This window comes from Falco biarmicus, chromosome 16 (genome assembly GCF_023638135.1).
Source record: "Falco biarmicus isolate bFalBia1 chromosome 16, bFalBia1.pri, whole genome shotgun sequence".
NCBI lineage: Eukaryota > Metazoa > Chordata > Aves > Falconiformes > Falconidae > Falco > Falco biarmicus.
Window position 1 is genome coordinate 198,446 of NC_079303.1, and position 24,361 is coordinate 222,806.

Genomic DNA, 24,361 nt, shown 5'->3' on the forward strand with positions numbered 1-24,361 from the left:
AGTGTGTGCGTGTGTCTGGGGGGCGGGGCGTGCATTCGTGTGGAGCGTGTCAGGGTGACCGGGGGAACCGGAGCCGTGCGTGTCTCTGTGCCTCTGCACGCCCGCGCCCTGGCCACGCGTGTCCGCGCGCCGGCACTGCGGCTGGGTGGGCGTGGCCGCCCCGCCCCGCCCGGCACCTGGGGCCGCCCCCGCCCCGCCCCGCCCCGCCCCGCCCGTGGATGCTCTCGGGCAGCGGCGGCCGCGGCGCCCGGGTGGCGGGGGCATGGCGGCCCCGGACAGTTGTGTTAAGGTGGCCGTGAGGTGAGTGCTCCTGCCGGGGGGGGGGGCGGGCGTAGGGAGCTCGGTGCACCTGGGGGCCCGATGCCCACCGGCAGGTTGGGGGCTGCAGCTGCGTGTGCACGGCGCGGGGGGCGGGGAGGGGTTGCGGATGTCCCGCTCGGCGCTGCCCGTCCCCGGGGCAGGGAGTTCCTCCCGAGTCGCGTTTTTGCTCCCCTCCTCCCCAGCCCCGCTGCCGCTGCTATCCTCCCCACCCCCACCCTGCATCGTTTCGGGGCTGCCTTCTCCCTCACCCCACCGGCTCCCCCGCTGTGCAACCCTGAGGTGCCCACCGCCCCTCCCGTCCCCTGCGGCTGGGGGCGGGGGGGCGAAGCTTGGAACCCCCGGTCCCTTCACCTGGAGACCTCGCTGTCGCCCAGCCTTTGGCAGCTCGGCAGCTCCTGGCTGCGTCGGGGGTGGATTTGGCGCCCCAGCGGTATCGGGCAAGATGCCGGGGGGGGTGGGGTGCGGGGGGGATCCCTGCCTGCCCCTGCACCCCCCTCCCCCCAGCTAGGTGGTAGGGAACGATGCGGCATCTCAGTGTCCTTTGTGCTGACTCCGGGCTGGGAACAATGCGCCTTCCAGAGCGTGCACCTCAATAAAGGAGCTGCCGGCGGTATCTAATTCATGCGGGGCCTCGGGGCGGGAGGGGGTGGCGGGGTGCTGCGGGAGCTCGGGGGGCGCTGGGCTGCGCGGCAGCCGGCGGGCAGACCACCCATCGTCTGCTGAGCCCCACGGGGGTGGGTGAAACCGGGGAGCTCTTTGTTAGCGCCGTGCCAGGCTGGGTGTATTCTGTGCACAGCCGCTGAGGTCCCGCAGACCCGCGTCGGTTTGCTCCTCTCTGCCCCAAGAGGAGGACGGGGGCCCCGGAGGAGGTGGGGGTACGAGCCCCGCCGGAGCCAGCGGGAGGTGCAGGGACGGACCCTGTCGGCTGTCACGACCGGAGCTGTCGTCCCGCGTGGCAGCCAGCGCGCGCGCGGAAGGGACCGGGCCGGCGGCTCCCTCCGGGCGGTGGGACCCGGCCCCGGCCCCGGGCTCCCGTGCGCTGCCAGGGTGCCGCGAGGGGAGGATCGGGTCCCCGTGGGAACACGGCTCGGCAGGCCCAGCCCACGCGGTCACACCGACCTCCCCGTCTGGCTGTGCCTGCCTTGTCTCCCACCGTGGGTCTGCAAGGTGCCCGCCTGCGGTGGGCAGGGCACGCTGCAGCCCCCTGTCCGCACCCCTAAGGGCGCGAGGCAGGTTGGGGTGCTGATGGCAGTCTGCAGGGGGGCTGTGTTAGTCCTCGGAGGAGGATTGCAGAGGGCACTGCCTTGCCTGGTCCCTGCTTGCCTGGGCAGAGCCAGAGCACAAAAGATGCCGGGTGCAGCTGCAGTGATGGAGGGAGAGAGGATGGGTGTGGGGCGGTGCGCGCTGGTGTGTGTGTGTATGTCTGCATGCATGCGGGTGTGCGCACCAGGACACCTCCCAGCACTGCCTGCCGGTCCAGTCTTCCTGTCTTGGAAGCAGGCAGTGTTGATTTTCTGCCTTGCTCTGCTCAAGCAGCTGTGATTTTAAAGGATGAGGGAGCTGCAGGGGAGGTGACAGCATCCCCCTTGTGTCGGTGCTGCTGAGGTGCCGGCGTAGGGGCAGGGCTGGGCTGGGTTGTGCCCAAGGCAGGGGTGCCCATGCCAGGACACAGACCCTGGGACCGAGTGATTTCGGTGGTTGGAGGTGATTTCCTGCTGGCCGGACTCTTCCCATCCTCCATCCTGCATTTCTCTTAGGACAAAGCCTTTTAACAAAGGCCCAGCTCAAGGCTGAATTCCCTTTTGCCTGGGAGATGGAATGGGTGCTGCTGGGAGTGGCACCTGAGTCGTTTCTGCTGGTCTCTTCCCACCTCCCTTTGGCCCCTGCCAGCAATGGGGTCGAGGTGATCGCTACTGTGAAGTGACTTCAATATGCAGCATTGCAGTGGGGCTAGGGTGTTCACGGTGAGGATCCAGGGAAGGGAGGGGGAGGTCCAACTCTCTCCCACCCCCTCCTTGAGGGAGTGAGCCAGAGTCCGGCTTGGTGTAGCCAGTTGCTGCCGTGCAGGTGGGGCAATGTGAACTGTCAGGACGAAGGAGGAGGGCTGGGCACGAGGGGGCTGTGAAGACAAAGCAGGCAGGTCGCAGCACCGTGCTGGAAGGTGGCGCCTGAGGCTGGGCTGGGTGTGCAAGGGCTGAGCTGCTCATCCTGCAGACCACCTGACTTTTCTGCCAAAGCAGCCCCAGGGGGCTGGTGATGGTCACCTCCTGCCCTGCCCTGGGCTGAGCGAAGAGCGAGGTTTTCCTTTATGAGTGCTTGTGACACCTCGCAAGTGGAATGGCCAGGCTTCAAGAGTCTCCAAGAACCGCCCCCCCTCCAAGAAAACTTGCCTACAGATCCTACCTCCCTCAAGGTGCCAGTGCATGGAGGAGACTGCCTCTGGAGTGTGGCAGGACATGGAACAAAGCTCCCCTTTTGTTCTTTTATAACGTGAATATGCCAGCTGTGCCACTTCTTCAGGGTCTCTGTTGTCTGTGCTCCAGGTGGGAGTGAGGTGGGACCTGGGAAAGGGCCATAAACACTGGGAAGTGATGGGGCTTTGGAGGAAGGTGCCATGTGCTGCTGGAGTTAAATGTCCGGGTCATGGGGATGACCCAGCCAATGTCAATGTGCTACAGCTACTGGGGCCTGTCTCTGGAGCCTCGCAGAGCCCTCAGGGTGGGAGGAGTGGGGACAGAGGATCAGGGATGGTGGGGGTGTGCTGTTGTTGGGTGGATCCCAGTTCTTGCTGGTCCTCTCTTGGCCTGGTAGGAAGAGGCAGGAGAGATGCTGAGGCATTTCACTGTTGGCTTCATGGGTTCCCATCTTCCCCTTGGGAGACCCCTGGCTGCCCCGTTGGCACTGTGTAACCAAGGGACCCAGGTGCTGAGCCACTGACTGGGGCATGGGGGTGTTATATAGGCTTCCTGCGGGCCACGCATAAAATGGCTGGTACCTGCCCTTCTGTCAGCAGAAGGAAATGCAGGCCCGGCAGCTGCTCCTGGTCCAGAGGCTGATTTGTACCTGCACCTTGTACCTGCAACTCAGATGTGCACCCTCTGCAAGGGCAGGGCTGGATCCTGCCCTGACTCCCACCCTCCCTGCAGGAACCTCACTTGCCCGTCAGTGTTAAGCCTGGCGTGGCACTTTGAGGGCATGTTTGAGCTTGCTGGCTCCAGCAGCCGCCACAGGGGAGGAAGCGATGGGGCTGAGCTGCCAGCAGCGGTTGAGCATCTGCGCACCCTGTGCCGGTGTAACGGTCTCAGCTGAGAAGCTGTGCCTGCCCCGATGGTGCTGAGGGGTGGCCTGGGAACCCTCACTCCTCGCTGCTGGGAGTCATTCCTCAGAGACTAGGGAAGGCAACAGCTGCTGTTTTATTCTGTAGGTGACCTTGAAATGGGTGGCTGCAACACAGCCAGCTCAGCAGCTCCCTGCTTATGCTCTTGATCTGGGAGCAGTCATCAATTTGAGACTCGTGTCTCCCCTTGAGCCTCAGCAGCACCCAAACTTGCAGTCAGGTGCTGTCAGCTCTTGCAGCTGCAGTGAGCTGAGGGGAGTGGGACTCGCTACATTGGTTGCAGGAGGTGGAGCCCAGCCCCACTGCATGCAGGTGGTTTTGCTGCGTCAGGAAGGGCTGACGGCACATATTGACAAAGAGGCCATTAAACTCCTTGGCCAGGGAAGGTCTGAGAAGCTAGACTGGCTGCAGAAATGCTCCCTGAGGGCACTTTCAAACCGCTCAGCTCATTGGAGAGAAAGTGGCACCCCCTGTGCCAGCGCTGCCCAAGGCACCCGAGCCCGTCTAGCTGACTGCAGAGACTCAGGAAACGAAGCTTGTGAAATTGGGGAAGGAAGTTGAGTTGGATTTCAAGTTGATTTAAACCATGCAACCTCCAGTGCTCAGCTGCTCTCGTAACAGTCCTGCCGTGATGCTCCACGCTACATGCAGGCAGCCCAGTGCTAGCTGTCTCCTGCCCCAGGGAGCTGCTCCCACCTCCTCCTCAGGAAGAAGGGTGGGATGCGCCACTCAGGATGGGATAGACCCATCACCATGTGCCCTGGAGGGCCTCAGTTCAGTGAAGCATGCTGGCAAAGGTCATGTGCCAGGATTGGGTGGGCTCCTGGCCCTGCCAGGGTCCTGGCATCTTTGCTGCCATGTGGCTGGGGCTCTTCTGCCTGCTGGGATGGTTTCTGCAAACCTGAAGCCTCTGAGAGCAGGTGGTGTCAGTCCCTGAGGAGGCAGAGTTGTTGTAGCCCTTCCACACCAGCGCTTCCAGGGGCAGTTTTGGGTCCTGATGGAGAAGTGATGTGAGCCCAACTTGTAACACACTGATGCGCGTGCTGTCCAATGGCTCCAGCATGGAGAGGGGTGGTACAGCCTGGTACCTGCTGCCCACCATCACGATGGTGCTGCTGCCGGTCTGAGTCCCTTTGGCATCATCTCAGGGGGAGACTGTGGAGTGGCTTATGGGACAGTGTCTCCTGCCAAGCCTGCCTGGTGTTGGGCTGGTTTTGCTCAAATGTTGCAGGACTGTGCAGAGGAGAGGTGAGGCAAACTCGCCTTGCTTCATGGGATGCGGTGATGGCAGGGACAGCCCATCCTGGTGGGGTGGCACACAGTCTGGCCCTCAGGTGGCCTGTCCACCAATTGCGGATCCCAGGAAAGAAGTATCTCAGGAGGCTAGTATAGCCTGGGTGTCTGGGCAGGCAGGGCACTGGTGTGGGCACCCCCCAGTCACTTTCCCCATCCTTTGCCTCTGCAGAGGGCAGCTCAACCCCGGTAGCAGGGTCCTCCCATGGGCTGTTTTGCTGCTGTGCTGAACCCAGTCAGGCAAGCTGCTGCTCTTTGGTTTCACTTCAGGGCTTCCCAGCCCCACTGTGGCAAAGGGGGATGTGTGTTCTTGGCTCCCAGCAAGCAGAGTTAAATTGGCCTCCCCAGTCTGGAGAGAGATGTTGAGGGCTGTGGTGGGTGGGGGGCCCCACGGGATCTCAGAGGGAAGTGCTGAGCCCAGGTGTGTGGGCGCGAGGGGTTTTTCTGTGCCTGGCTTCAATCAGGCGTGCCTCGCTGGCTTTTACAGCGGAAATGTTAGAAAGGGGATGGAGATGGTGCTGGTGCAAGGGGAGAGTGTGGCCGCACTCTGCGGTCCCACACAGACGTGCCTGCAGCATCGCTCAGAGCAAAGCAGCTTTAAGAGGCTTTTGGTGCCTGCACCCATCACCATCAGCAAGGGATTTAAATATGTAATGCCACAAAGTCTCAGGAACTTGGGAGGCTGAGGCTGTCTCTAAGCCAGAGGACAGAGCCAGCTGCAGCTTTCCTGCACCAGCAGTGAAATTGGGGGCAGGAGAAAACTGCAGGAGACGAAACCTTAAACAAAGCTGTTGGAAACATGGCTCCTGGCCCCCTGAGAGGGAAGGCAATACCCCCACTGAGCCTGGTGCTGAGGAGCCAGCCCTGGCCAGGTGGCTGTCATGCTGTTCCTGCTGGGAGCAGGCGCTGGCACCGGTGGTCCCATGGGGCTGTTTCCAGCCGGAGGCTGTCAAAACAGTCCCTGTTGTTGGTTAAACAGCCAGCAGGTTTGGGATGTAGGGGATTGTAAGGGCAACTGTGCTGGGTTCTGCTCCAGGAGATGAGTGTGCCATGGGGTGACTGACTCCCTGCCCTGGTCAGATGCTGATGGGTTTCTGCTTTGGCTTGGTGGGAGGAAGGTGACTGGCCTCCCACCATCCCTTCCCCTCTTGGCAGACTGGAAGCTGATCCAGTGCTGCCCTGCCCTGGCATGTCCCCTCTGGCTCCGCACTGCTGTGAGGCCAGGGCAGCTGGCAGCCTCATCCAGCTTGGCATCTGTCCCTCTGCCCTGCTCCATGTGGACACAACATGGTCATCATCCCCATTGCCAAGTGCAAGTGTTTGGGGCTGAGCCTGAGGCCCCAGGGGTCCCAGCAATATCCCTTCCCCTTCTCTGCAGCTCTCTGGGGCCAGGACATGGGCAGGGGAGGTGCTTCTTGTCACAGCTTGCTGTAGCTGAGCCTGGCCCCAAGCTCCCCTGTCCCATGGTCCCTCCACCCCGTGTAACCTCACAGGGCTGTGAACGCCTCCCTGCCCGTATGCCCATGCCCAGCTGTTGGTTTTGGTGGGTGCCTCCGTGGTGCCCAGGGCGGGTGGCTCAGCAGCCCCCCTCCAAGCTCTGGGTCTGTTCTCCCAGTGTTCCCAGCCTCATGTCTGGGCCAGTGCCAAGGACAAAGCTCTGGTGTCTGGCACTGGGGCAGCCCAAGGGGCCTTCCTGCACTGGTCTGGCCCTCCTCTGGGCTGAAAGATTTCATAAAGGTCCTTCTGCCCCCCTGCCCCTGGGCTTTGCTGCAGCCAGGGCCCTGCAGGCTCTCAGCCTCAGACATCTTCCCTGACTGTTCCTTCCTCCTCTGCCACAGGCTGGGAGACATCTAGGTGGTGGAACCCAAGTACTCCAGAGAGGTGGAGGTGACGGGGGCAGGAGGCTCTGCGCAGCAGAGTGGGATGTGTCGGGTCCGTTTGGCATGCTTTTCCCCAGAAGTCGCAGGTGTCCTTTGAGCTTCATGCGAGCTTCTGCGCTGCTGGGTATAATAACCTAAATAACCAGTTGGCAGCAGCCTATGGGTGTGCTGGGGGCATGCTGCTTGGGCAGCAGAGGGATGTCTCCATCCTTGCACTGGTCTGGAAGGAGATGAGCAATGCTGGCAGAGCAAAGGCATCACGTTGGGGGAGAAAGGCTGGAGCAGGGCTCCTGGTCCTTGCTTTCCTCTGCCCTCTGAGCACTGAACAGGGGCACTTCCTTGGCCCAGTGTTGCAGGGCTGGGAGGCACAACCTGGCTCCTGTCTATGTTAGGAGAGCGGATCTCTCTGGCCATGTTGCTGTGGGTCTCTGATCATCTATTATTTCATGCTGCACTTGCCCAAGGAGGATGTTAGGGCAAAATGTGCCGGTTCCCTTCCCAGCTGTGGGACCAGGTTTGCTCCTGTGTGTTTCATAGCATCCCCCATCCTGCTGGCAAAGGGTTTTGGATTTCTTCTGGGGGTTTTTTTGGAGGGGTGGAGAGGCATCTCTTTTGTGCCACCCACTCTCCTGTCTTGCAGGCAAGTTGCTCCAGAGATGCTCTGTGGGCTTTGGGGTTCCAGTATCTTCTGCCAGAATTGGATTGTTTTCCCAGTGGCAGTCAGAGCATGCGGGGGAGTTTCAGGTGTACCTGCTTTCAGGGGGCCAGGAATACCTTATCTCCAGTATGGGTGCACCAGTACTGGGGTGGGACTGGGATGTGGGGACCTCACAGGGTCACCTGAGGAAGAGAGATACCCAGTGGGTGTGATTCACTGGCTTGGAAGAATATGGGAGCCTCAGTACTGGGATGCAGAAGCAGGGTGGGGAGTGTGTTCCTCTGTCTCTGTTGGACCTGTGGCATCTCTGTGCCCTCCCAGGGTCAAGCCAGTGGCTCGTCAGGCCTAGAGTCTCCTGGTAAATGATGGCTTCCTATCGTTCTCCAGTAATTGCTGACACTGCTGCTGAGCCGGTGGTTTTGTGGCTGTTACTGTGCCGTCAGAGGGGAGCAGGGGCCCAGCCAGGGTGTGCATCAAGTCACGTGTGCTGCCATGCGTGTGTTTCCTTGTGCTGGCCATCCCACCTGGGGTGCTGGGGCCCTGCATCCCTTTGTGGGTGACTCTCCTGGGTCTGTCATTTGCAAACATCTTCGTGGTGTTTCCCAGCCTCTTCTCTTGGGCGGGTCCACCATGGAGCTGATGGCATTGCCAGTTGCTTACAGAGGTGGAGGAGTCCAGGGAGATCCCAGGCTTGGTTCACTTCTGCTTGCCTCTAGGCTGGGAAAAGCACGATCCTGTGCTTCCCCCAGGCCCCGCTGGTCTCTGTCCACTGCCTTGGGCTGGGTGTCCCCAGGTGCTGGGTCCCCATGCAGGCAGCATGTCTCTTGCCCCCAACCTGTGGTGGGTCTCGGTGCAGAGCAGATGGTGCAGCTCAGCGCCGGTGTGCTCCTGCCATTGCTAATAAGCAGCACATGGCGGCTGCCAAGGCCTGATTTAAAGGTTTCTTTAAGCCTGGGAAAGCCTGGAGCAGGAGGATTAGAGGGGGCCTGGGGGGTTCTGGGGTCTAAGGCAGTGGGGTTTGCCCTGCAGGGGAGCTGGCTGGGCAACCAGGAACTGAGCACAGCCAGCACATCCGTGCAGAGGATCTGTACTAGGGTCTCTTCCTCAGGGGATGGATGTGGGGTAGAGGCATGTCTCCGCTGAGCCGTGTGCAGCACGCCTCCGTGCACACCCCAGCTCTGTGAGGACCTGCTTGTCCCCAGGCTTGATGGTGGCAGGGATGGGAACCCAGCAGCCAGGGAGCTCTGTCTTGCCCCTGGTGCTGGTCCAGCTGTGATGACAGTAGCACCCTCTGCTTTGGCAGTGTTTGGCGGGCAGAGATCCAGTGGCATGGGTGACTCCACAGGTGGGCTGAGCCTGGTGCTTTCCCATGTTGTGCTCACTCCTACTGGGAGATGGCTTGCTGTATCTCTTAATTGGAGCATTTGCTGACCAGACCTGGCAGTCCCCAGGGAGCCTGATTCAATTTTCTCTGATTGTTGAGCCGCTTCCCTGCTGTGGTAATTAAATGCTTAACTTTGTCTTGATTTGGGTCCAAAGCAACCTGTGTGCAAACAGCCAGCCCTTGGCAGCCAGCCCTCTCCTGGGACCCCCTGCTCAGGGGTAAATGGGGCCAGGGGCATCCCTTCCCAGGCAAGGGATCAGATTCCCCCACAGGATCAAGCCATGCTAAGCTGAGGCCTGGGGAACCACTGTCTGCTGGTGAGGGTGGGCAGCTCCATGTGTGCTGTGCTGGTCTTGGAGATACAGGAAAACCTGGAGCACTTTGCTCTGATCTTACCTTAGTGATGCTGACAGCACCATGCTTCCTGGAGAGCTGCTTGGCCAGGCCGAGTGCCCTGTACACTACCACGCTACACCCCATGTGCCACACGCTGTCTTGCCTGTTGGGTTTCCAATGCCCCGTGTGTTCTTGACCCATAGGATGTCCTAGGTAGGGGCGCACAGGATGATGCTAGAGCTGCTCTTTTCCTGGTTGTCCTGTGCTGCTGGGTGGGATTGCAGGGAAGCAGCAAAACATGGAGAGCAGGTTTGAGGAAGAGGAGAGCAAAGCGTGGGGGCAGTAGAGGGGGTAGTGAGGCTGGCAGATGGGCTATGTGTGAGTCTGGGCTGTCTGGCAGATGCTCCTTCAGCTCCCGTGCTGGGGAGGCTGGAAGGAGTGCGAGCAAGGCAAATGCAGGCAGTGCAGGGAGTAGGGATGAGGCAGTGAGGAGGGTGAGGATGGGAGCAGAGTGAATGCAGGGGATGCAGGATGGGAGTGGGGGCAGGAGTGGGGCAGACATGGGCAGTGTGGGGACGGGAGTGGGCTGAATGCAAAGTCATGTGGGGAGGGGAAATGGGGCAGGTGTGGGTGATGTAGGGAACAGGGTGAACACAGGTGATGCAGGGATGGGAGTAGGATGAATAGGGGCAACGTGGGAAGTGGAGCCTACTGCTGCCGGGGCTTGCCCAGATCACCTGTCTTGGCAGGCACATCCACAGCAGTCAGGCTGTATGGCTGATCAGGGTCTGCCTGGATCCAACCTCTGCCAGCCCACATCAGCAGAGGTGCTTGCCGCTGGGCAGGGAGCAGTGCCCCAGCCCTTCATCTGGTGGCGGAGCTGCCAGTATTGCAGCAGGCAACCTTGCCCCTCTGGAGATGGGGTAGATGAGGGCTAGTGGCTCCGAGCCTCCAGGGCCTGGCACAGGGAGGGAAAATGCCATGGAGCTTTTCCACCTGCCGCTCCCCAGCTCTCTGGCTCAGCTCCCTGGGAAACCAGCCCTGCCTGGCTGGGCAGCTTCCTCGGCTCTGGCCTTGGGAAGGGAGAGGAACGTCTCCTTGCCAGGGGGTCTGCAGGCAGCCACCCTCCCTCCCAGAGCAGTCTCAGAGGGATGGGAGCTCCCTGCTGCAACAGAGACAGGCTCTGCCTTTCCAGAGTTGCAAGATTATAAAAGGCAGTGAAAGGCAGCTGCAGCTGGGGGGTCACCCGCACCCCCAGTCTGGAGCAGCTGCCCTGCAGCTCCCTGCCAGCACTGAGAAATGCTGGTGAGTGGGTGTGTGCTTGGCCTCCCTGGGGAGCTGGGACAGCTCCTGTTTGAGGTGGGTGACATTGGGTGACAGGTCTTGGGGAGGCTGGATCTTCTCTGTCCTCATGCCCATCCTCTCCTGATGGGTGGGATGGTCACCCTGCCCCAGGGGTGCCTGTGTCTCAGTAGGGTGGTATGGCCTGGAGGGAGTTTAGTGTGCAGGCAGTTTGGTGTGCGTGGGTGTCATGGCTCTCGCCATGGACAGGAGGGCTATGGGAGTGTGCTGTCACAACTTCGGCAAAGTGTTGGGGGCCAAGGGATGCTCTGGAGCCCCTTGGTGTTGCCATGGTGGTGGGCTGGGAGTGGGGGAACTGAGGCCGTTGGATGAGGAGGCAGGGAGACATGAGGACATGAACCCAGCAGTCCATGACAGCTGAATGGTGCCTTCCTGTGCACGGAAAAGCTCCCTTCAGTGCACAGGGAGGGCTGGGTGGTGTCTGCTGGTGGATGTGGCCGTGACATGGGCATACTGGCTGTGCCTGGTGTGGTGAACCCCCTCCCCTCCACTGGTTGCAGGGCTTGAGATGCTGGGATGGACAGGTCTCTTCCCAGGGGCGCTGCTCCTGCTGGGGTGAAGGAACCCCTGAGCTGCCCCTACAAGGGCTGCCAGCAGTGGTGCCCACCCAGCACTTGGCTCCCACCCCCTGACGCGGCCAAACACTGGCATAGGGCAGCAGCACTGAACAACTCAGCCTTTGTGCTTGCGCGAAGCACGCCCGCCTGTGAGCAGAAGCTCCCTGCCCCTCCGAGTGCAGGACCCACTCCCCCCTTCCTCCCAGAAGCTTGGTCGCCCTGGCAGCCCAGCCGTGGAGACGGTGCTTTCACAGCCTGCCAGCCCAGCAGGGAAGGGGAGCGATGGAGAGGCTCCCAGCCAAGGTTCCCTTTGTGCCTCTGTGCGGCTGTGGACTCTCCTGGCACACACGCTACTCATGCTGCCGGGTTTGGATGCTGATGCTGGAGCAGTCAGGCTCCTGCCATGCTGGCTGTCATTGCCTCAGCGGGAGCTGCCGGTTTGGGAAGGTGCAGTCTCCACCCATGCCTGCGCCTCTGTCTCTGTGCATCCGTCTGCCTCCCAGCCCTGTGTGTTGAGTGCCCAGGGCTGGGAAGCTGCCAGGTTTGCTTGGCAGGAGCACTCAGCTAGGACCTATTCTGTCCTGTCCTGGGTGCTCGGTCCTTGTCACCATTCCTTCACAGTGAACTGGGACACATACACACACACACAGAGGCGGTGGCTGGGCCCGTCGTGCCACTGTGGTCCTGCTGGCTCTCTCCTCCCTGGGTGTGTTTCCTGTGCCGAGGCTGGTTTATCAGCATGGGCAGGAGGGAGATGTGGCTGGCACTGATAGTCTTGCTGGCCCCAAGACAGCCTGTGTCGTCCCTATGCCATCTTCCAGCAGCAGCAGTCACCTGCGCCAGTGTGGGGATGACCGGGCACAAGATGCCTCATGGAGCTGCGGCTCTGGTCTGCTCCTGCCTGAGCTGGGGGGTGGCGAGGCAGCATCCCACTGGTTAAGTGCTGGTTTATTTTGGTTGCTACCTAGCAGATGAACCCCTCAGTGCCACATAACCATAGAAGCCTGTGCCATCGGCTCCTGGGGATCAGCCCAGCTCTCTGTAAGTGTCCCAGCCCTTCAAGGACAGCACACCCTGGTGTGTTTGGCTCTGCAGTGGGTCCTGGTGCTGGGCACAAGCTGTCCTTCTGTCTGGTGGCCCATGACCAGGCACAGAGCAGGTTGGCTAGCTGTGTCCAGATGCAGGTAAGGGAGCAGCTCCATTATCCTGCAGTTTGGGCCCCGACAGCATCACACCCAGTTCTTGTGGACCCATGGACAGACAGGACACGTCCAGCATCTTTTTTGGTAGAAGTAGGGACAAGGAGTGCCAGAACACACTCAGACGGTGAATTATGACCACCAAAGTTTTTGATCTCTGTTGCAGAGCAGGGAAACTGAGACAGAGCACAAGTGCTGCCAGGTCGCCCAGTGTCACCTGGTGGGGTTAAGGACAGAGCCAAGGAGAGAGCCAATACTGGTTCTGCAGATGCTTATGTCATGTTTGGCTGGAAAGCTGCCCATTGGAAAAGGCCCTGGGGGTATTGGTCGATTGCTGGCTGAATATGAGCCAGCCGTATGCCCAGGTGGCCACAGCAGCCAACAGCATCCTGGCTTGTGGCACAACAGTGTGGCCAGCAGGACCAGGGCAGTGACCGTCCCCCTGCACTCGGCACTGGCGCAGCTGCACCCCCAACCCCGGGTTCAGTTTCGGCCCCTCACTCAGGAGGGACAGTGAGGGGCTGGAGCGTGTCCAGAGCCGGGCAGCGGGGCTGGGGCAGGGGCTGGGGCACAAGTGCTCTGAGGAGCGGCTGGGGGAACTGGGGGGGGTTCAGCCTGGAGAGGAGGCGGCTCGGGGGGGCCCTCATGGCTCCCTACAGCTGCCGGACGGGAGGCTGTAGCAAGGTGGGTATCCATCTCTTCTCCCAAGGAACAAGTGATAGGACGAGAGGAAACGGCCTCAAGTTGCACCAGGGGAGGTTTAGGTTGGACATGAGGAAAAACATCTTCACCGAAAGGGTGGTCAGGCACTGGAGCAGGCTGCCCCGGCCAGGGGTGGAATCACCATCCCTGGAGGTGTTTAAAAGACATGTAGATGTGGTGCTCAGGGACGTGGTTTAGTGGTGGGCTTAGCAGTGTTAGGTTAACAGTTGGACTTGATGTTAAAGGTCTTTTCCAACCTAAAGATTCTATGTTTGGATTGTGGTGCCTGGGAATGACTTGAATTATATGTGAATGCCTACCTGTCCTGACCAGGGTCTCAGTTGCCCAGTTGCCTGGCATCATGATGTTCCTCCTGGGAAGGCAGGTATGGGAACCCCTAGTGTGGGAGAGCTGGGTCAGTTGGAAGCTGGGGAGCAGGAGGAGCAGCTGCACTGGCCTAGAGAAACTCTTTGTGATGTCTGTTGGTGGCCATGTGCATCTATGGTGCTGGGTGGCATCTCTGTGCCGTCCCACCTGGGACTGTGGCTACTGGCACTCGTCCCTGCCCTGCTGCTCTGCTTGTCCTGCTCTTGTAGTGGGAGCCTGTAGTATTTGCCCACCAGCTGGCAGCAGCTCCCAGGGACCTCCCCGGCTGATGCCTGGCTGATTGCCTGGAGACCAAGATCCTCCCAGGGGGTTTCTGTGTCTCCAGTCACCCTAGGGAGACAGGACAGCGTGAGTGAGCACGCTGAGGACTGGCACCGGGGTCCCCTCCAGCCCCCATCTGTGAGAGCTCTTGAGTGGTCAGAGCTGGCTGGGCAGCGAGATTTGGGGAGCTGGAGTTGGGGGAGACATCCGTGTTGGTGTGTGGACAGCTGGAACAGGCCGGCATGGCCTGGCTCAAGGTGGGTCCCCAAATGCCCTATGGAAGATTAACGTGTGCACACTCCTCCAACAAATGTGCTGCTGCTTCTCTCTTCCAAACCCACGTGCACATATTTAATCACTGGGGGGGTGGGGGGGGTGGGGGAAGAGGGGTAGGAAGGAAAAAGCTAAAACCCCTGTTCTCATTTTTCTTATTCGGAAAAAAAATATTCTGAAAATACTGTTGTTCCAGTTTGTTTCTCTGCCCATTCCCCGGGGGCACTATCACAGCATGTCTGGGGTGGGGAGCAGGAGGAAGCGCATCATGTTGGTTAAAGAGTAATTAAAGCGGGGTTTAATTTTCCTGGAGGAGGGTGGGACCCTGGGAAGGCAACAGGAGTGAGTCTAGGGCTGAGCACATCAGAAGCTGCTTTCTGTTGTGGCTGCTGCGCTAAATATACCCATGGACGCACATAGCTGTTCCCACGTGTCTGCTGCACGGGCTCCCAGCAGGGTGAGCGGGGTGCTTAAGCTGCCTCCTGCCCCACTTTGGACACCCTGGCCCCCCAAGCACAGCGAGTTTTGCCCCTCTTGGTCTTTGCTTGCCGCTGGCCAGGCTGGCAAGGAGCGGTGGCTCACGCAGAGCCCCAATCCGCAAAGCGTCTGCTGCGGTTGCTGCACTGCCTTGCCAGCAATGCGTCTTTGGAGGAATTAATAGCTGTGTTTATGAAGCATCCAGGGAGGGGAGATGTGCAGTCATTAGCTCTAATGAGAGCTGTTTGCCATGACGTTTGGCTCTGCACTCCCTATTTCTCCATGACTCCCTCAGGGCCAGCCAGCTTCCCCTAGCTGGCCCATCCACCAAAAGCCGGAGCTGCTGCAGCCCTAACAGGCACTAGTGCCTGTGCTTAAGCAGAGCTACACTGTTGTGGGTCCGATCAACCTGTACCCTGTTTTCTCGGGGAGGGGTTGAGTGTGGTGGGTGGGGTGTGGTGGGTCAGTCATATGCAAAGCACCAGAGCCAGGAGCCCAGAACAGCTTCGGCTGTTCCCTTCCCATCTGCGGAGTCCACAGCTGGGGACAGCCATCGGGTTGGGTGGTGGTTTGATTTAGATGGTGGTTTTGGTGCTGAGACTGTCTCGTTGTATTTTTGCATTTTGTATTTTAAGCCTTTGTAACTGCAGCTTGATCTTGCTGCCTCTCAAGCGAACACAACTGGCTGCAGTGCATTCCAGCTGCCTGCCCGTACCCTGGCCACCCATGTCAGGGCTGCTTCAGTGCATTGATCATGTCTCGCTGCCCAGAGCTTGCTGCCTGGCTGGGGGCATTGTGGGGAATGAGCCAGCACAGGCATGGAGGTTGGTGGGCCCCATATGGACTGTGCTGGACAGTACTCAGCTGTTGGTGCAAAGGCAGATTTAAGTGCATGCTGCATGTCGTTACCAGATCTGTCTGTGCTGTGGCACCCAGCCCTGTCTGTCACTTTGGCTGCAGAGTTGGCTGGTGGCATTGCTGGGATGCACCATCTTTTCTCAGACATGAACGGATCAAGATTGTCACTGAGTGCAGGAGTTGAAGCATCCCCTGCGCTGTTTGCTCTACACTGAAGGCAGAGGTGCTGCCAGTCCCCTGCCTGGAGCAGCCATGGTTCCAGCATGGGCCAGGCTCGTGTCCCCCAGGACCAGGATGAGCCCCAAGGCTGCCCTCAGCCTGCTTCTCTTCATGCAGGATCCGTCCTCAACTGGCCAAAGAGAAAATAGAAGGATGTCACATCTGTACCTCAGTGACACCCGGCGAGCCCCAAGTGCTGCTGGGGAAGGACAAGGCGTTCACCTATGACTTTGTCTTTGACCTGGACACATGGCAGGAGCAGATCTACACGACGTGTGTGGGCAAGCTCATCGAAGGCTGCTTCGAGGGCTACAATGCCACTGTGCTGGCGTACGGCCAGGTACATGCTCTGGCATGGGCATTGGGTGCTCTTGCAGCCCTGGGTGCTGGGGGTGCTGAGGTGGCACCTGCAGAGGTTAGGGAAGGCAGTGGAGTATATAAGCTCCGTAGTGTAGAGGGGACAGAGAGTTGTCCCTGGGCTGGATGAGAGCTGGGACAGGGGGCGGCCTTGGGTGGGAGGAGAGGTGGGCATGGTTGGGGTCGGAGCATGGGAGCTGGTGTGGTGGTGGGGATCAGAGGGGATCAGCAGAGGCATTTGGGGACCTGGGGTGATGGTGGGGAGCTGTGGGGCACATCAGGCAGAGCTGAACCTGGGAGGGCCCAGCCAGCTCCCCCTGTCCCTGACTCTTTGCAGACTGGCGCGGGGAAGACTTACACCATGGGCACTGGCTTCGACATGAACATCTCTGAGGAAGAGCAGGGCATCATCCCACGGGCCATCGGCCACCTCTTCAGTGGCATTGAGGAGCGCAAGCGGGCGGCGCAGAGTCAGGGCGTGGCAGCACCTGAGTTCAAAGTCAGCGCCCAGTTCCTGGAGGTGGGTGACAGCAGGTCTGGGTGACACTGTGGCCCTGTCCTGTCCTTTGCTTAGCTCCCACTTCCTGGGCAAATTGATTCCTCCATGTCCTGGCTGCTTGCTGGCTGACCTGGACCCCAGAGCTGCTGTGTGGCTGGGGATGTGTGCCAGGGCAGAGGAGACTCAAAGCATCTGAATGTTGTTGAGCTCATGATGGCCACAAACTGGGGTGGCACATTTTTGGATCCAGGGAGCCCCTGCCATGGGGAAGGGGCTTATGCCTTGGTCCCCTGGAGATTCAGGGGGATCTGGGCTTGCTTACTCCTGTTTCAGGTTGGGGATAGTGGCATACCTACTTCCCTGGGTCTGGACCAGCATTCCCAGTGAAACAAGGAAAGGAAAAAGCAGGGATCTGAGGAAGGGCTGTGCTATTTCCCATGTCCTTTGCTGTATCTTTGACCATGGGAATGCTTCATTGCATCCTCTCCCGCCTCTGCTTTGGCCTCTCCGGTTCAAAAGTCTCTTCTATTAACTGCTTCTTTCCCTGGAGAAGTTTGTCCCAGAAAGCTATGGACCTTGTGAGTCTGCAGCAGCTTCCCTGGGGGTTGGTCCTGGGGTGAAAGCGCAAAGTTCAAGATGGGAACTGGTTTAAGACCCTGGTGAGAAAACATAGGGTGGTGTTGAGCAAAGCTGAGCCCCTAAACAAACTTCATATGGTTGGTATCTCAATCTGGCAGAGGAGACAGGCAGAGAGGCCCCTGTGCTGTGATCTTGCCTCCATGTGGCTTTGGTGGCCATCACATCTGGGTTCCTCTAGATGTTGAAGGCCTAGAGAAGGGAAGCAGTGCCCAAAGTCACCTCCTAGCCTGGAGGGCTGACCTCCTTGCCAGAGAAATCCTTCTCAATCAGCTTTCCATCTGCAGAGCCCTTGTTATCTCCCATGGTGCTGTTGTGACTGGCCACATCCTTCCCTCCCCACCACTCGGACCTGTCTGAGCTCCTGGCTGCCTTCCCACACATCCTTGTCCTCGTGGGGGTCCGGTCTGGGATGGAAATGGGGACAATTTCCTGCCTGTTCTGAAGTCTTTCTGGGGGCTGAACTTTGTCCGGCTTTCTCCCTGCTGGAGAGTCCCCCCTAAGCCTGTTGGGGCCAGGGCATAGTCCTACTTTCCCTGGTCTATAGGATTGGATACTGGCCTTCAGCCCAGTGTGACTCCCCCTCACCCTATGTGACACACTTTCCCTTTCCTCTCAGGTCCCCTGTATCTGCCCTCTAGGAGATCCTCTGCTGCCCAACTATAGTTTCTGTTACCTCAGTTTCTTCCACTCAGTTTGGGATGACCCAAAATGACCCCAAGGAGCTGGGTGACCTGTTACCTGGGGTTGGGACAGAAGGATGAACACTGGAGAGGAGATGCCTGTGCTGCCATCTAGACCATCCTAGGAAGCATCTCTGCAGACCAAGAGGTCCAGCACAACCTCAGGGACAAGTGGGTGTGATGGAGCAGTGGCCCTGCATGGGGTCACACCAGCTGCTGTAGGGGTTTCCTGTAGCATTTCTGTCTCTTCACCACCTCTGACCCCTGGTGGTTTTGGCTTTCAGAATAGCTTCAGAGAAGTTTGTCCGGTGGCTGCAGTGGAGAATGGGAACAAGGCTTCCTCTGCTGTGTTTCAGAGCTGCTCACAGTCGCACTCCCCAGGCCAGCTGTGCCCACTGGGACGCTGGCAACCCCAGGGTGTCAGGGGCATCTGCCAGCTGTGGGGGCTTGAAGGCTTTCCAAGGGCCCTGTTACATGAGAGAGTAAAAATCCATTGCCTGATGGCCCGGTGATCAGGGGGTGATCAGGGCCATCAGAGCCTGTCAAGGGCTTTGCCCACTAGTCCACCCTGCAGGCATGGCCGTCAAACCAGGAGCTCTTGTGCTGCTGTGCCAAGACCTGTCCTACAGCCACCCTCATCCAGGCAAGGTGGGGGAAGGCGGGGGGGGGGGGGGGGGGGGGGCGGGCAGCGAGGCCGGTTGTGGCAGCAAGGGCTCTCCTGTGCCAGCATGGGCACGTGGCTGCCTCAGACCCTTGTTACCAGGATTTGGCACTGCTGATCCCAGTCCTGTGACTCTCCTCCAGGGAGCAGACTGTCAGAATGGGGTTTAAACCTGTGGGGAGCCCATTTGCACCTGGGGCAGCCAGGGACGGATTAGCCCGATCCACTCTGCTGGCCAGGAGCCTATGGTCCTTGGGTGACCCTGCTCTCTGCACTGGGATGCGGGTGTAAAAGGGTGGTGTGTGGCACTGAGTGGTGGTGGCGAGGGGACAGATGGGCAGGGATGTCTTTCCACCCCAGGATGAGAGAGGGTGCTGTAGGGTCAAGATATCGATGGGGCATCCTCTGTTAGCTCTGAGTCCTCAGGGGTTTCACTGCTTGTCCAGCGCTCCCTGGTCCCTCTTGTCCCCTTTCCCTGGCAGAGGTGACCTTGGGGAGCTGTGGTGGTAGAGGAACTCCACTGGCTCCTGTGGCCAAGGGCTTCCTGGGTGAGCAGGGAAGGCTGAGGGATGCATAGCTCCCGAGCGTCCACTCAGGCTCTGGGGACAGGGCTCTGACTGTGTCCTGGTTTCCACACAGCTGCTTGTGTGGGCCAGGAACAGGACAGGGTAAGGCAGCTGGAACCACCCAGACTGCAGCTCAAAACTTCACCAGATGGACAAGCACATATATACATGCCTGTGCACATGCGTGCACACACACACCATTCCTTCTGGGCACCCTGACCTAGCTGGGTACCCATGCAGGCAGGTCAGAGCTTGCCACTGCATCGTCTCCTATCTGCATGCATGTGCTTGTGTGCCCTCTCCTACATTTGCATGCATGCCAGCTCTCATGGTCAGCTTTGCCTAAGCACACACATGTGCACATATGTGTGAACACACATGCACCCCCAGCTGTGCAGTTTGTCCTCCTGGCTCTCGGGACTGCAGCAGCAGGATGGCAGAGGTTAGCTCCTGTATGTCCCACTGTGGTGGAGTCCAGCAGCCTCCTGCTTACTACTGCTCACCCCACACACACTTCTGCCCCACTCAGCTCTACAATGAGGAGATCCTGGACCTGTTTGACAGTGCCCGTGATGCCGACACACGCCACCGCAAATCCAACATCAAAATTCATGAGGATGCCAGCGGGAGTATCTACACCACGGGGGTCACATCACGCCTCATCAGCTCTCAGAACGAGGTGGGTGCAGGATGGGGCAGGGATGGAGAAGAGATGGTAGCTGGGTGCCCACCAGCCGGGGATGTGGTGTGTGGGGACAGCCAGGTGATGGGGGAATCTCACTCAGGATGGGAGAGAGCAGCCCTGGGGTGATGCAGGGAGAGGTCAGTATGCCTGCTGGGCTGTGGCAGGGTGCTGTCCTGACTCCCTGGAAGGGTGCTTCAAGGTTTTGTTCTTCCCCGCCCCATGTCATTGTAGCTGATCCAGTGCCTAAAACAGGGGGCTCTTTCCCGCACCACCGCCAGCACCCAGATGAACGTGCAGAGCTCCCGATCCCATGCCATCTTCACCATTCACCTGTGCCAGATGAGAGTGTGCACCCGCCCGGAGCTGGTGAGATGTGCTTCTGTCTCGTGGCTGGGCTCTTCCTGGATCTGATATCCAGGCAATGTGTATGCATCCCTTTGGAATGGGGAGAGGGTTTGAAGTCTTTCAAAGAGTTTTGTCTTTCTTTCCAGTCATAGCCAGTGTTAGTATTTAAAGGGAGCTGAGGTCTGCCCTGGAGCAGCCCCATCTGTGGCAGGGGTGGTCTGGCCCAAGGGGCAGCTCGGAGCAAGCTGCTGTTGGGATCCTTTCCCCCATCCTTGATGTGCTGGATGCGGAGAGTGAATGCTCAGGTTTTTGCTGACATCTGAGTGTGGCCAAGGGAGCTCATGCCTGCTCTGAGTCTGTGGTGGTGACCCTCATCATGTGTGCCTGGCTGCAGGTGAACGGGGAGGTGACCAGCCTCCTGGATGGAGCCCAGCCCACCACCGAGTACGAGACCCTCACAGCCAAGTTTCACTTCGTAGACCTGGCTGGCTCAGAGAGGCTGAAGCGAACGGGTGCTACCGGCGAGAGAGCAAAGGAAGGCATCTCCATCAACTGTGGGCTGGTACAGTCCTGGGCACTGGTGTGCGAACGGAGGGGACAGGCAGGGCCTGCCTGAGGGAGCCTGCAACACCTTTGTGTCCTACTTGGAGCTGTTTGGGGCTGTTGGGGTTGCTTCTGTCTCTGCTGGGGTTTATGCTGCTTGGCCCTGTAGGCAGGAATATGCACAAACCAAAATGCCAGTGGTGAGGGCAGAGCTCTGCTGCTGAGGGCAGGACTGTGGGGAGGGGTACAGCTGGGCACAAGTGTGCAAGTCCCCAAAAGGTCGAGGTCTTCTAACTTGAACTTAAACAAAACTCCAGGGCTTGATGCTGCTCCTTAGTGCATGTGGGAGAGAGACACAACCCAGGGAGGTGGGGAGGGGGGGTGAATGCTGAGAGTGGCAAAGGAAGCCCCACGCCGCCACCTCTTGCACTCCAAACCTGTGCCGCAGCGCATGCCCCACACCTCATGTGCTCGCTACGTGACAACCGTATTCTCAGCAGGCGCTGAATTGGGGGCGGGGGGGGGGCTTTCCTTTGTGTTGATAGCTGGCCTTGGGGAACGTCATTAGTGCCCTTGGAGACCAGAGCAAGAAAGTTATGCACGTGCCCTACCGTGACTCCAAGCTCACACGCCTGCTGCAGGATTCCCTTGGGGGCAACAGGTAAGGGTGTCGCAGGCCAAGGCTGAGCCCTGGGAGCGGTCTGCAGGGGCTGTCCCCCAACAAGTAGGGCCAAGGGTCTGTGGAGCCATGTAGGAGCTATTTCAGGACTCGGATGCTTTGTGGGTTGCCAGGTGGGGAGGGGGATGCCTCCTGGCAGGCAGTGCATGACTTTGCAAATGTAAAGACCTTGGGTCCTCATGAGTCCCAGGCACAATTAGCCAGCTTTGGCAGAGTTAGCTGGTGCAAAACACTCCAGAGCCCTTGCAGATCTTGGACTTGGCAGGTGGTGTTGCCCAGCATGGGATTGATTGCATTCCCTGCCTGCTTTGAGGGTACTTCTCCAAAGAGCCTGTTCTTCCCCAGCAATCCTGATATGTTTGGGCTGGCTGGTGGAGGTTGCTCGGTGCTGTGTGATGTTGCTCATGAGGTCTTACCAGTGTTCTGGCTCTGGGAGGGACTGAACCCAGTTTATACCTTGGTTATAAAATATAGAAGGGCCTAGGATGGGTGTCTGGGGACAGTAGCTAGTGCTGGGTCCCAGGTCTCCAGATGTTGGGTTGGCACAGGGTCAAAGAAACTGTCCTTTATCTCTGACCTTCCCCTCCCCAAGCGAAACCATCATGATTGCCTGCGTGAGCCCATCTGACCGGGACTTCATGGAAACCCTGAACACACTCAAGTATGCCAACCGGGCTCGCAACATCAAGAACAAAGTGGTGGTGAACCAGGACAAGACAAGTCAGCAGATCAGTGCCTTGCGGGCCGAGATCGCCCGCCTGCAGATGGAACTGATGGAGTACAAGGCGGTGAGTGGTCGAGCAAACCTGCAGAGAGGTAGGATGGCAGCAGGAGCAGAAAGCCGTGTTTGAACTGAGGTGGTTTTAGCAGGAAAGACCCTCCTGCCTATCATGCTGTGCCCCTATTGATAGGAGTAATTGCTAGGAGAGGTCAGGAGGCTTAAGAGACGGGCTCAGCTCCTGCCCTGCCACAGGCAGGACCTCGGGTGAGTCTCTTGGGGATGCTAAGGCAGGGAGAAGCCTTGAAGCATCTCTCACCGTCTGCCTGTTTAGCTCAGGCCTTCCTGGTCCTTAGATTTGTCTCTGCCCCTACTATAGTGGCTGGGGCTGCCCTCAGGAATGCAGTGGTGGACCCCCATGTCCCAACTTGCCCAGGACTCCCCTCCTGTCCCCACAGGGCAAGCGGGTCATCCAGGAGGATGGCTCAGAGGGCTACAGTGACCTTTTCCGTGAGAATGCCATGCTGCAGAAGGAGAACAGCACCCTGCGCATGCGAGTGAAGGCCATGCAGGAGGCCATCGATGCTATCAATAGCAGGGTCACCCACCTTATGAGCCAGGAGGCCAATCTGATGCTGGCCAAGGCAGGTGAGGCTGGGATAGTGTGTGGCATGGTGGGTCAGCCCAGCCAGCGTAGCTGGGATGGGTGTTGAGGTACAGCCCATGTCTTGCCTTGATTCACCTGTGCCTGTGCTCCAGGTGACGGTAATGAAGCCATTGGTACCCTCATCCAGAACTATATCCGGGAGATTGAAGAGCTGAGGTGAGCTGGGCATGGGGTCTGGTGAGTCACCTGGGTTCCCAGGCCAGCAGGTGCTGTGGTAGGATCTGAGCCCAGGTGTGGCTCACAGCTGTGTGCCTCCAGCATCACTGGGGTGAGTGGCAAGCCCTGATGGAGTAGCCGCTGACTACACTGCTGCTACACTGGGGTAGTAGGAGTCCCAGCCTTGGTGCTGGGCAGTACTTTGACTATTGTCATCCTTCATGTGGCCACTGGTGGAGGGGAAGATCCTGGCAGGAGTGCCTGGTGTCTCCCAGGGACTGCTGGCCCCACAAAGTGTGGTCTGTCCCAGTCTGTTGTGTGATCCTGGGATCCTGTCTTGCAGAATCCTGGCTTTCTAACCCAACATGAATGGGAATGGCTTTGTGGTGACTGTCTCTGGCTCACACCAGACAATATCCCCTCCTTCGGGGACAGTGGGATGTCCCCTCTTTGACCGCATCCTCTCTCCACTCCCTAGGACAAAGCTCCTGGAGAGTGAGTCCATGAATGAGTCTCTGCGTCGCAGCCTCTCGCGTGTCTCTGCCCGGCCCCCATACTCCATGGGCTCATCCCCAGCATCTGGCTTGGCTGGCCTGTGCAGCCCCACTGCTCCGGTGGAGACAGAGGCCTCTGATGTCCTCCAGCGGGCCAAGCAGGACCTGGAGCGCCTGAAAAAGAAAGAGAGAAGGCAACAGAGGAAAAGGTGAAGGCAGCTGCTGTGCAATGTTGGGAAGGGGGAGGCTTGTGTGTCAGTCCCTGTCTGTCCTTGTGGGGTCAGCTATTCTGCTTCCCCCATCCGTGCTAAAACCGGAGCACCGAGAGAGAGCCCAGACACGTGGGTTCCTCTCCCAGCACTGCCTTGTCCTTGGTCTCCTTTTCACCCACCGTACGAACCTGGAGGCTGTTTTCCTCAAAGGGTCCAAAAGTAGGAGGTGAGGGGGGCCCCAGCAGGACCTGTCCCCAGGCTCCCCCACACTGGGACTCACCAGCACCCCTCTGCTCTCCCCCAGCCCGGAGAAGGAAGCATTTAAGAAGCGTCAGAAACTGCAGCAGGACAACGGGGAGGAGACGGATGAGAATGAGGTGGAAGAGGTGAGCAGGCTTCATCCTCATACTGGGGAGGCGGGGGAGGGTTGGGTGTGGAGCACTGTCATCACCCCATGTGAGAAAGAGCCCAAGCCCAGCCTGGCCCTGCAAGCAGGCTGGAGGGGTCGTGGAGCCAAGAAGTCCAAGCTGGAGTAGGGAGAAGCTGGGTGCTCCCCAGTGTACGCTGGGAGTCCAGAAATGGTGCTGCAGCCACTGCGCATCTATTGTGGGGGCTGCAGCCCGTTGCTGTAGGGTGAGCTCAGGTTTGGAGGAGTGAAGAAGAGCTGCAGAAAGGCCATGCTGCAAGCTGAGGTTAGGCACTTATCTCTTAGGAGGAGGAGGAACAGGACGAGAGTGGCTGTGAGGAAGAAGATGGACATGAGGATGAAGATGAGGACTCGGGCAGTGAAGAGAGCCTGGTGGACTCAGATTCGGATGCAGAGGAGAAGGGTAAAGCGCAGAGCCACACGTGCAGCCCAGGGTATGGGGGTGCATTTGCTGGTGTCTCTGGGCACTGAGCTCTGGTTCTGGGAAGGGTGCGTCTGCTGGGACACCCTGGCCACATCTCCTCTGGGG

The 24,361-nt window shown here is 59.3% G+C and overlaps 1 protein-coding gene across 2 annotated transcripts in view; it reads left to right on the forward strand.

The window, feature by feature from the left end:
* KIF21B (kinesin family member 21B) overlaps positions 1–24,361 on the forward strand; it is a 44,175-nt gene continuing 19,814 nt past the window's right edge. The window contains exons 1-13 of one of the 2 annotated variants that reach the window (XM_056361420.1): positions 1–300; positions 15,622–15,844; positions 16,199–16,381; positions 19,436–19,585; positions 19,823–19,957; positions 20,331–20,498; positions 21,025–21,140; positions 21,751–21,946; positions 22,335–22,524; positions 22,636–22,699; positions 23,178–23,402; positions 23,710–23,791; positions 24,118–24,235. In XM_056361420.1, the coding sequence (XP_056217395.1) occupies positions 263–300; positions 15,622–15,844; positions 16,199–16,381; positions 19,436–19,585; positions 19,823–19,957; positions 20,331–20,498; positions 21,025–21,140; positions 21,751–21,946; positions 22,335–22,524; positions 22,636–22,699; positions 23,178–23,402; positions 23,710–23,791; positions 24,118–24,235 (1,888 nt within the window). In that variant the 5' untranslated portion in view covers positions 1–262. The remainder of the gene's footprint in view (positions 301–15,621; positions 15,845–16,198; positions 16,382–19,435; positions 19,586–19,822; positions 19,958–20,330; positions 20,499–21,024; positions 21,141–21,750; positions 21,947–22,334; positions 22,525–22,635; positions 22,700–23,177; positions 23,403–23,709; positions 23,792–24,117; positions 24,236–24,361) is intronic. The other variant, XM_056361419.1, reaches the window with a different exon arrangement.